At 51.2% G+C, this 10,596-nt stretch overlaps 1 protein-coding gene across 1 annotated transcript in view; it reads right to left on the bottom strand.

Moving 5' to 3' along the window:
• Positions 1-10,596, bottom strand: part of LOC146252702 (plexin-B1-like) — a 46,962-nt gene that overhangs the window by 20,076 nt on the left and 16,290 nt on the right. The window contains exons 6-11 of the mRNA XM_084679115.1: positions 7,284-7,384; positions 6,934-7,066; positions 5,466-5,622; positions 3,428-3,536; positions 3,226-3,334; positions 1,479-2,270 (exon numbers count right to left, since the gene is read on the bottom strand). Coding sequence (XP_084535241.1) covers positions 1,479-2,270; positions 3,226-3,334; positions 3,428-3,536; positions 5,466-5,622; positions 6,934-7,066; positions 7,284-7,384 — 1,401 coding nt within the window. The remainder of the gene's footprint in view (positions 1-1,478; positions 2,271-3,225; positions 3,335-3,427; positions 3,537-5,465; positions 5,623-6,933; positions 7,067-7,283; positions 7,385-10,596) is intronic.

Genomic DNA, 10,596 nt, shown 5'->3' with positions numbered 1-10,596 from the left:
GCACACACACACCATGCACACACACACACACACCATACGCACACACACACACACCATACACACACCATACACACACCATACACACACCATACACACACCATACACACACCATGCACACACACACCATGCACACACACACACACACCATACGCACACACACACACACCATACACACACCATACACACACCATGCACACACCATGCACACACACACCATACACACACCATGCACACACACACCATACGCACACACACACACACCATACACACACCATGCACACACACACCATGCACACACACACCATACACACACCATGCACACACACACCATACGCACACACACACACACCATACACACACCATGCACAAACACACCATACGCACACACACACACACCATACACACACCATGCACAAACACACCATACGCACACACACACACACCATACACACACACACACACACCATACACACACACACACACACCATACACACACCATGCACAAACACACCATACGCACACACACACACACCATACACACACCATGCACAAACACACCATACGCACACACACACACACCATACACACACCATGCACACACACCCCATACACACACACACACCATAAACACACACACCATTATATGCACATACTCCATAAACACAAACATTAAAACACACACACACACACAGATGATTCAAACCTGAAACAACTACCATCAGTTATGATGCTATTTAAGATGTGTAATTAACAAGCAAAAGTGTTCATGACATGTTGAACCAAACAATGGCAAGTACGGTTATTTAAACAGATATTTTCTTTTGGCATCTTTGATTTCTGTATCAGCACCAAAAGGTAAACAAGCAAATCACAGTGCCAATGGAGACATTACATCAACAAAACGTGAATCACCCGGACCAGAGAGACACAGGAGGAGGGATGGAGAGAAACAGCTTTATAGCAGCTGTAGTTCATGAACCCTGTTTGTAACATTTCTGCTGAACTGACAAGAGGCTTGGGATCAGTGGTATGCAAAACCAACTGGACTTCAAACAGACTAGCAGTGGGATTTCAGTAAAACGTTTCGCTAGAGAGCAGCTGTGTAGCATGGCTAGCTGTGTATCCTGACTAGCTGTGGAGCATGGCTAACTGTGGAGCATGGCTAACTGTGGAGCATGGCTAACTGTGGAGCATGGCTAGCTGTGTATCCTGACTAGCTGTGGAGCATGGCTAACTGTGGAAGATGGCTAGCTGTGTATCCTGACTAGCTGTGGAGCATGGCTAACTGTGGAGCATGGCTAACTGTGGAGCATGGCTAGCTGTGTATCCTGACTAGCTGTGTAACATGGCTAACTGTGTAGCATGGCTAACTGTGGAGCATGGCTAACTGTGGAGCATGGCTAACTGTGGAGCATGGCTAACTGTGGAGCATGGCTAGCTGTGGATCCAGTCCAGTTGTCCCTGACAAAAGCACTCACCACAAGGCCTGGCTCCGCTGGGTCTGACTGGTACTCTGCCGACAGGGTAGAGTCATGGCTGGGGTCAGGATTGGGACTAGGGTCACGGTCAGGGTTGGGACTAGGGTCATGGTCAGGGTTGGGACTAGGGTCATGGTCAGGGTTGGGACTAGGGTCAGGGTTGGGACTAGGGTCAGGGTCAGGGTTGGGACTGGAGATGGGGTCAGGGCTGGGGTCAGGGTTGGGACTAAGATCAGGATTGGGACTGGAGATGGGGTTAGGGTTGGGACTAGGGTCAGGGTTAGAATTGGTACAGGAGATGGGGTCAGGGTCAGGGTTGGAACTAGGGTCAGGGTTGGGATTGGAGATGGGGTGAGGGTTGGGGGCAGGGTCTGGTGTGTGGGCACGGAAAGGTGAGGTCTGGTTGGTACCAACGTCTTCAGTGGGCATGGTGACACTCAACACTGTTGTGCCAGTTTCCAACTCTCCATCCAACTTCTCAATGTCTCCCTCCTCCTCCCCTCCTCCCAGCCTTTCCTCCGGCCCCTTCGAGGGGGCGGGGTGGGGGGTCTTTGGGTCCAGGGAAGTGAAGGGGAATCCCAGCAGGGCCACCCCACCGGAGGAGGTAGCGGTGTCTGACACGCCGCTAGGGCTGCTGGGAAATGTAGTTTCTGGGGCCTCCGGAAGCCAGTCCTGAGGATCTGTCTGGGTGTGGGTCCCAGGGCCCTCTCCTGTCTCTGCCCCCACCTCCCCTGGCTCTGTTGTTGCCCTGGAGATGCTCTCCCTGCCCCCCCCAGCCGAGGCCTCTCCCCCCTGCTGGGTGGTGGGGGTGCCCCCCAGGGGAGGGCTGGAGGTGTGGGTGGCGCCCAGGGGAGCGCTGGAGGTGGGAGTGATCAGGGTGGGCCAGGGGGAGGCGTTGGCCTGGCCAGTGGTAGTGGGCTGGGGTGCTGGGGTGGTTGTGACAGGAGAGGTGGGTTGGGCAGATGCCCCCTGGGGTAGGGGTGGGGGAGAGGGAGAAGGGGAGGTTGGGACAATTGATTGGGAGGAGTCTTGTGTTTTGGACGTTGTGGGGGAGCTGGCAGTGGTGGTGGTGGGGGTGGGGGTGGGGGTGGAGGGTGGTGGTGGTTTGTACTTGAACACACATGACAAGAGAGGGGAGAGGGTGGATAGAAAGGGACAAGGGTAAAACAAAAGGAATAAACATGAATTCACACAAACATATGCTGAAAAACACTGTCAACATAACAATGGAATTACTATGACTCAGCACACTTAACAGTGAGAACAAACACAAACAAACATAAAACATTTACTATATGATAAAATGTTGGTAAATATAATCCAAACACCTCACACACCCATTTCCCTAGGACCAGGGGTGAGTTCCCTAGGACCAGGGGTGAGTTCCCTAGGACCAGGGGTGAGTTCCCTAGGACCAGGGGTGAGTTCCCTAGGACCAGGGGTGAGTTCCCTAGGACCAGGGGTGAGTTTGCGCTCTATGGTAGGTGCATACACTAACAACGCTAACCTCTAGCATGATGCTAGGAAACCTACACCTCTTTAGCATGTTGCTAGGATACCTACACCTCTTTAGCATGTTGCTAGCATACCTACACCTCTTTAGCATGTTGCTAGGATACCTATCTGCTGGTTGTGTGTGTCTCAGTACTTTTACTCAGTGCAATGACAATAAAATGGAATCCAAAATAAACAATTCAAATACAAAAATAAGTTTGGACAGAGCTAGTTAGCGTGATGCTAGGCCTACCTGCTGGTTTTGGACGGTGACGCCCAGATCGCAGGTGTGTTTGTGGGTGCACAGGTGCTGGTGGATGCACCAGTTACAGCCCCAGCGGCTGCTCACGCAGCCCCGGCACCTGCAGCAGGAGCCAGGGGGGAGGAGGCAGTGAGCCAGTGGTGTGTGTGTGAGACAGTGTGTGTGTGTTTGAGACTGCGTGTGTGTGACTCACGGTCTGCGTCCAGACAGCTCCTGCACCAGCTTACAGTCGTAGAAGGTGAACTCAGCGGACACCAGCGTCACGTTCAGGAAGCGCACAGACAGCAGCACTGTCACTGAGTCTATATAACAACACACGGACATTCTCATTTTCTTATTCTCATCAGTTCAATATGTAGGCTACATTTATAGAAAATCAACCTAAAATAACCTACAATTAGCCTAATTATACAATGATGAACAATTAAAATTATGGATAGAAAACCTATTTGATTTTATCACTGCCACATTCTAAAGAAATTAAATTTATTGAGTTTTGAAAACTTCAGCAATTTATGTTTTCTCAAACTGTTATTTAAGTGTACCAAGAAATTTGGCGCCTGAACTCCAGAGTACATTTATTCAGAGACCAAATGGCAGTAGAGTGACAAGAGGCTCCCTAATCCAAAACTGTAAAATCCCATAGCGCAGAACATCTTTTGGCACATCAGCCTTTTCTTACAGGGCTTGTAAACTGTGGAACTCACTGCCCATGGAGATTAAGAACAGCAGAACAACACAAACACAAACACTGCCACTTCCTGTTCCGACACAACACAAACACTGCCACTTGCAGTTCAGACACAAACACTTCCTGTTCCGACACAGACACAAACACCGCCAAACACAAACACTGCCACTTCCTGTTCCCGACACAAACACTGCCACTTCCTGTTCCGACACAAACACAAACACTGCCACTTCCTGTTCCGACACAAACACTGCCACTTCCTGTTCCGACACAAACACAAACACTGCCACTTCCTGTTCCGACTAACACAAACACTGCCAAACACAAACACTGCCACTTCCTGTTCCGACACAAACACAAACACTGCCACTTCTTGTTCCGATACAAACACTGCCACTTCCTGTTCCGACACAAACACAAACACTGCCACTTCCTGTTCCAACACAAACACAAACACTGCCACTTCCTTTTCCGACACAAACACAAACACAGCCACTTCCTGTTCCGACACAAACACAAACACTGCCACTTCCTGTTCCGACACAAACACAAACACTGCCACTTTCTGTTCCGACACAAACACAAACACTGCCAAACACAAACACTGCCACTTCCTGTTCCGACACACACACAAACACTGCCACTTTCTGTTCCAACACATTTACATTTAGTCATTTAGCAGACGCTCTTATCCAGAGCGACTTACAGTAAGTACAGGGACATTCCCCCCGAGGCAAGTAGGGTGAAGTGCCTAGCCCAAGGACACAACGTCATTTGGCATGGTGGGGAATCAAACCTTCTGATTACTAGCCCGATTCCCTAACCGCTTAACCACCTAACTCCCAAACACAAACACTGCCAAACACAAACACTGCCACTTCCTGTTCCGACACAAACACAAACACTGCCACTTCCTGTTCTGACACAAACACAAACACTGCCACTTCCTGTTCCGACACAAACACTGCCACTTCCTGTTCCGACATAAACACAAACACTGCCAAACACAAACACTGCCACTTCCTGTTCCGACACAAACACAAACACTGCCACTTCCTGTTCCAACACAAACACTGCCAAACACAAACACTGCCACTTCCTGTTCCAACACAAACACAAACACTGCCACTTCCTGTTCCGACAACACAAACACTGGTACTTCCTTTTCCGACACAAACACAAACACCGCCTCTTCCTTTTCCGACACAAACACAAACACCGCCTCTTCCTGTTCTGACACAACACAAACACTGCTACTTTTTGTTCCGACACAAAACAAACACTGCCACTTCCTTTTCCAACACAACAGAAACACTGCACTTCTTGTTCCCTCACAACACAAACAATGCCACTTCCTGTTCCCTCACAACACAAACACTGCCACTTCCTGTTCCGACAACACAAACACACCTCCCAGTCTGTAGACACACCTCCCAGTCTGTAAACACAGAACAGCTGACTACCCACTAGCCTGGCTACCAGCCCTGAGCAGAAGCAGTTAATCAGACATTGATAGTACAGGCTGTCAGTCATCACTTACCCTGACCTTGACCAATGGGAGGCAGGGTGTTGGCATTGGGGGTGGAGCAGGTGACGCCAGTGTCGGTGATGGAGGCAGGGCTCCAGGTGTCCTGGTAGAAGCAGGAGTAGGACTCCCCCTCTGATAGGCTGGGCAGGGCTGGGACCGACACCACCACCTGGGGGCAGGGCATAGGGGGAGGGAGGTAAGGGGGGAGAGAAAGAGGGAGAGGTAGGGAGGGAGGGAGGAAGAGGCAGAAAGAGAGAGAGAGAGGGAGAGAGAGAGAGAGAGAGGGAGGGAGGGAGGGAGGGAGGGAGGGAGGGAGGGAGGGAGGGAGGGAGGGAGGGAGGGAGGGAGGGAGGGAGGGGTAGGGAGGAAGGAAGGAAGAGGCAGAAAGAGAGAGAGGGAGGGAGAGAGAGAGAGGGAGGGAGGGAGGGAGGGAGGGAGGGAGGGAGGGAGGGAGGGAGGGAGGAAGGAAGGAAGGAAGGAAGGAAGGAAGGAAGGAAGGAAGGAAGGAAGGAAGGAAGGAAGGAAGGAAGGAAGGATGGGAGAAGAGGTACAACAAGAAAGATTTTTCAAAAACAATCCAAGTAAAACCCCTCCTCTTCTCCCTGTACACCACCTTGCTTGGACCAATAATCACCTCCCATGGCTTCACCTACCACTGCTATGCTGACGACACGCAGCTGTACCTGTCGTTCCCCCAGACTGATCCGGGGATCTCAGCTAGGATTGAGGCCTGCCTCACAGACATCTCCGCCTGGATGACCAAGCACCACCTCCAGCTGAACCTCACCAAAACAGAACTCCTCATCATCCCGGCCAAACCCTCCATCTCCCACGATCTCCCAATCACCCTGGGATCTGCGACGGTGACCCCCTCATCCTCTGCCAGGAACCTTGGGGTTACCATGGATGACAAGCTCTCCCTCACAGCCCACATTGCTGCAGTCTCCCGGTCGTGCAGATTCACCCTCTACAACATCCGGAAGATCAGGAGATACCTGTCTGAGCATTCCACCCAGCTGCTCGTCCAAGCACTGGTCCTCTCCAAGTGGAGAGGCCCCGGTCCCAACACAAGCTCTTCTCCTGTCTAGCCCCCCAGTGGTGGAATCAACTCCCCACCTCCATCAGAGACACTGACTGTCAAGAAAAGGCTCAAGACGCACTTGTTCCGGGAGTACAACGGCACTTAGGAATGATTGGCTGGACCTGATGTTTCCTCCAGGATCACAATGACTCTAATTGAGAGACTTGTTGCTCTTGTTGGTTAGTTGTAACTGACATAAAACTACTGTACTTGCTGTGTAATATATTTTTGCTGCTTGCTATTTTTCCACAGGTACACCCTTACACTTTTTTGAGGTTCATGTTGTTAAATTGTAACTTGTTCAACTACATGCTCTTATGGTTCTTCCCTTTGGGATTTTGGAAGTCGCTTTGGATTAAAGCGTCTGCTAAATGCATAAATGTAAAACATTTGTCCTACCTCAGCTCTCTCTCCTCTGCTGATGTTGTTGATGCTGAGGAACTGAGCTCTCAGACAGCTCTGCAGGCGGTCAAAACTCCACAACCACTGCCCCCCCTGGGCCCCCCCTGGGCACTCCCACCTCTGGACACACCTGGGGGAGGGAGAAACCATACAGGGATTTAACTGAGCAGCTCTGTCTGCCCCCCCCTCCCTCTCTGCTCCCCTTCCCATAGATGCACCTGTCCTCTCACCTGTCCTCTCACCTGTCCTCTCACCTGTCCTCTCACCTGTCCTCTCACCTGTCCTCTCACCTGTCCTCTCACCTGTCCTCTCACCTGTCCTCCAGACTCCATGTGTTTTTCTCTCACCTGCCCTTCAGGACGCACCATCCACAGTATGGGTCCCGGGCCTGCAGACAGCCCGCACAGTCCAGGTGATCTCCACACTCCGCCACGGGGCGACGCTCCACCTGGGGGGGGCGGGACTGACACTGTGACGCCCTTCAAATGTTTCAGATTTAATCTGCTGCTTTTTATAACAACAACTCAACTGGTGTTCCCCTCCCCCCCCCTCTCCCACTACCCCCTGCTTTCCTCCATCCTCCTCCACCCCCGCTCACCCCTGATCTTAACCCCCCCCGCCCCGCCCCGCCCCGCCCCATCCTCCTCCTCCACCCCCCTCACCCCTGATCTTAACCCCCGCCCCGCCCCATCCTCCTCCTCCACCCCCCTCACCCCTGATCTTAACCCCCGCCCCGCCCCATCCTCCTCCTCCACCCCCCTCACCCCTGATCTTAACCCCCGCCCCGCCCCATCCTCCTCCTCCACCCCCCTCACCCCTGATCTTAACCCCCGCCCCGCCCCATCCTCCTCCTCCACCCCCCTCACCCCTGATCTTAACCCCCGCCCCGCCCCATCCTCCTCCTCCACCCCCCTCACCCCTGATCTTAACCCCCGCCCCGCCCCATCCTCCTCCTCCACCCCCCTCACCCCTGATCTTAACCCCCGCCCCGCCCCATCCTCCTCCTCCACCCCCCTCACCCCTGATCTTAACCCCCGCCCCGCCCCATCCTCCTCCTCCACCCCCTCACCCCTGATCCTCACCCTCCCCTGCCTCTCCTCCAGTCCCCCAGAGGCTGGACCCTTGACCTCTGACCTCTGACCAGCCCGTCTCTTTATCCAGTGTGGGTCTGTCTAACTTCACCATGCTGCTTTCAGGAAGAGCCCCACTGAGACTAATCACACACAATGAGGTGAATTGTTGAACAGCATACAGCTGGTACACACACACAGAAACACGCTCACACACACACAGACAGAAACACACAGTGGGTGCGTTCGTGTGTGCATGTGTGTGTGACTCACAGTGTGTGTGGTCATGATGTAGATGTGTGTGTGTGACTCACAGTGTGTGTGGTCATGATGTAGATGTGTGTGTGTGACTCACAGTGTGTGTGGTCATGATGTAGATGTGTGTGTGTGACTCACAGTGTGTGTGGTCATGATGTAGATGTGTGTGTGTGACTCACAGTGTGTGTGGTCATGATGTAGATGTGTGTGTGTGACTCACAGTGTGTGTGGTCATGATGTAGATGTGTGTGTGTGACTCACAGTGTGTGTGGTCATGATGTAGATGTGTGTGTGTGACTCACAGTGTGTGTGGTCATGATGTAGATGTGTGTGTGTGACTCACAGTGTGTGTGGTCATGATGTAGATGTGTGTGTGTGACTCACAGTGTGTGTGGTCATGATGTAGATGTGTGTGTGTGACTCACAGTGTGTGTGGTCATGATGTAGATGTGTGTGTGTGACTCACAGTGTGTGTGGTCATGATGTAGATGTGTGTGTGTGACTCACAGTGTGTGTGGTCATGATGTAGATGTGTGTGTGTGACTCACAGTGTGTGTGGTCATGATGTAGATGTGTGTGTGTGACTCACAGTGTGTGTGGTCATGATGTAGATGTGTGTGTGTGACTCACAGTGTGTGTGGTCATGATGTAGATGTGTGTGTGTGACTCACAGTGTGTGTGGTCATGATGTAGATGTGTGTGTGTGACTCACAGTGTGTGTGGTCATGATGTAGATGTGTGTGTGTGACTCACAGTGTGTGTGGTCATGATGTAGATGTGTGTGTGTGACTCACAGTGTGTGTGGTCATGATGTAGATGTGTGTGTGTGACTCACAGTGTGTGTGGTCATGATGTAGATGTGTGTGTGTGACTCACAGTGTGTGTGGTCATGATGTAGATGTGTGTGTGTGACTCACAGTGTGTGTGGTCATGATGTAGATGTGTGTGTGTGACTCACAGTGTGTGTGGTCATGATGTAGATGTGTGTGTGTGACTCACAGTGTGTGTGGTCATGATGTAGATGTGTGTGTGTGACTCACAGTGTGTGTGGTCATGATGTAGATGTGTGTGTGTGACTCACAGTGTGTGTGGTCATGATGTAGATGTGTGTGTGTGACTCACAGTGTGTGTGGTCATGATGTAGATGTGTGTGTGTGACTCACAGTGTGTGTGGTCATGATGTAGATGTGTGTGTGTGACTCACAGTGTGTGTGGTCATGATGTAGATGTGTGTGTGTGACTCACAGTGTGTGTGGTCATGATGTAGATGTGTGTGTGTGACTCACAGTGTGTGTGGTCATGATGTAGATGTGTGTGTGTGACTCACAGTGTGTGTGGTCATGATGTAGATGTGTGTGTGTGACTCACAGTGTGTGTGGTCATGATGTAGATGTGTGTGTGTGACTCACAGTGTGTGTGGTCATGATGTAGATGTGTGTGTGTGACTCACAGTGTGTGTGGTCATGATGTAGATGTGTGTGTGTGACTCACAGTGTGTGTGGTCATGATGTAGATGTGTGTGTGTGACTCACAGTGTGTGTGGTCATGATGTAGATGTGTGTGTGTGACTCACAGTGTGTGTGGTCATGATGTAGATGTGTGTGTGTGACTCACAGTGTGTGTGGTCATGATGTAGATGTGTGTGTGTGACTCACAGTGTGTGTGGTCATGATGTAGATGTGTGTGTGTGACTCACAGTGTGTGTGGTCATGATGTAGATGTGTGTGTGTGACTCACAGTGTGTGTGGTCATGATGTAGATGTGTGTGTGTGACTCACAGTGTGTGTGGTCATGATGTAGATGTGTGTGTGTGACTCACAGTGTGTGTGGTCATGATGTAGATGTGTGTGTGTGACTCACAGTGTGTGTGGTCATGATGTAGATGTGTGTGTGTGACTCACAGTGTGTGTGGTCATGATGTAGATGTGTGTGTGTGACTCACAGTGTGTGTGGTCATGATGTAGATGTGTGTGTGTGACTCACAGTGTGTGTGGTCATGATGTAGATGTGTGTGTGTGACTCACAGTGTGTGTGGTCATGATGTAGATGTGTGTGTGTGACTCACAGTGTGTGTGGTCATGATGTAGATGTGTGTGTGTGACTCACAGTGTGTGTGGTCATGATGTAGATGTGTGTGTGTGACTCACAGTGTGTGTGGTCATGATGTAGATGTGTGTGTGTGACTCACAGTGTGTGTGGTCATGATGTAGATGTGTGTGTGTGACTCACAGTGTGTGTGGTCATGATGTAGATGTGTGTGTGTGACTCACAGTGTGTGTGGTCATGATGTAGATGTGTGTGTGTGACTCACAGTGTGTGTGGTCATGATGTA

The sequence above is a fragment of the Hypomesus nipponensis genome, chromosome 18, assembly GCF_054491055.1.
Source record: "Hypomesus nipponensis isolate SF chromosome 18, ASM5449105v1, whole genome shotgun sequence".
Classification (NCBI taxonomy): domain Eukaryota; kingdom Metazoa; phylum Chordata; class Actinopteri; order Osmeriformes; family Osmeridae; genus Hypomesus; species Hypomesus nipponensis.
This window is presented reverse-complemented; position numbering and strand designations above follow the sequence as displayed.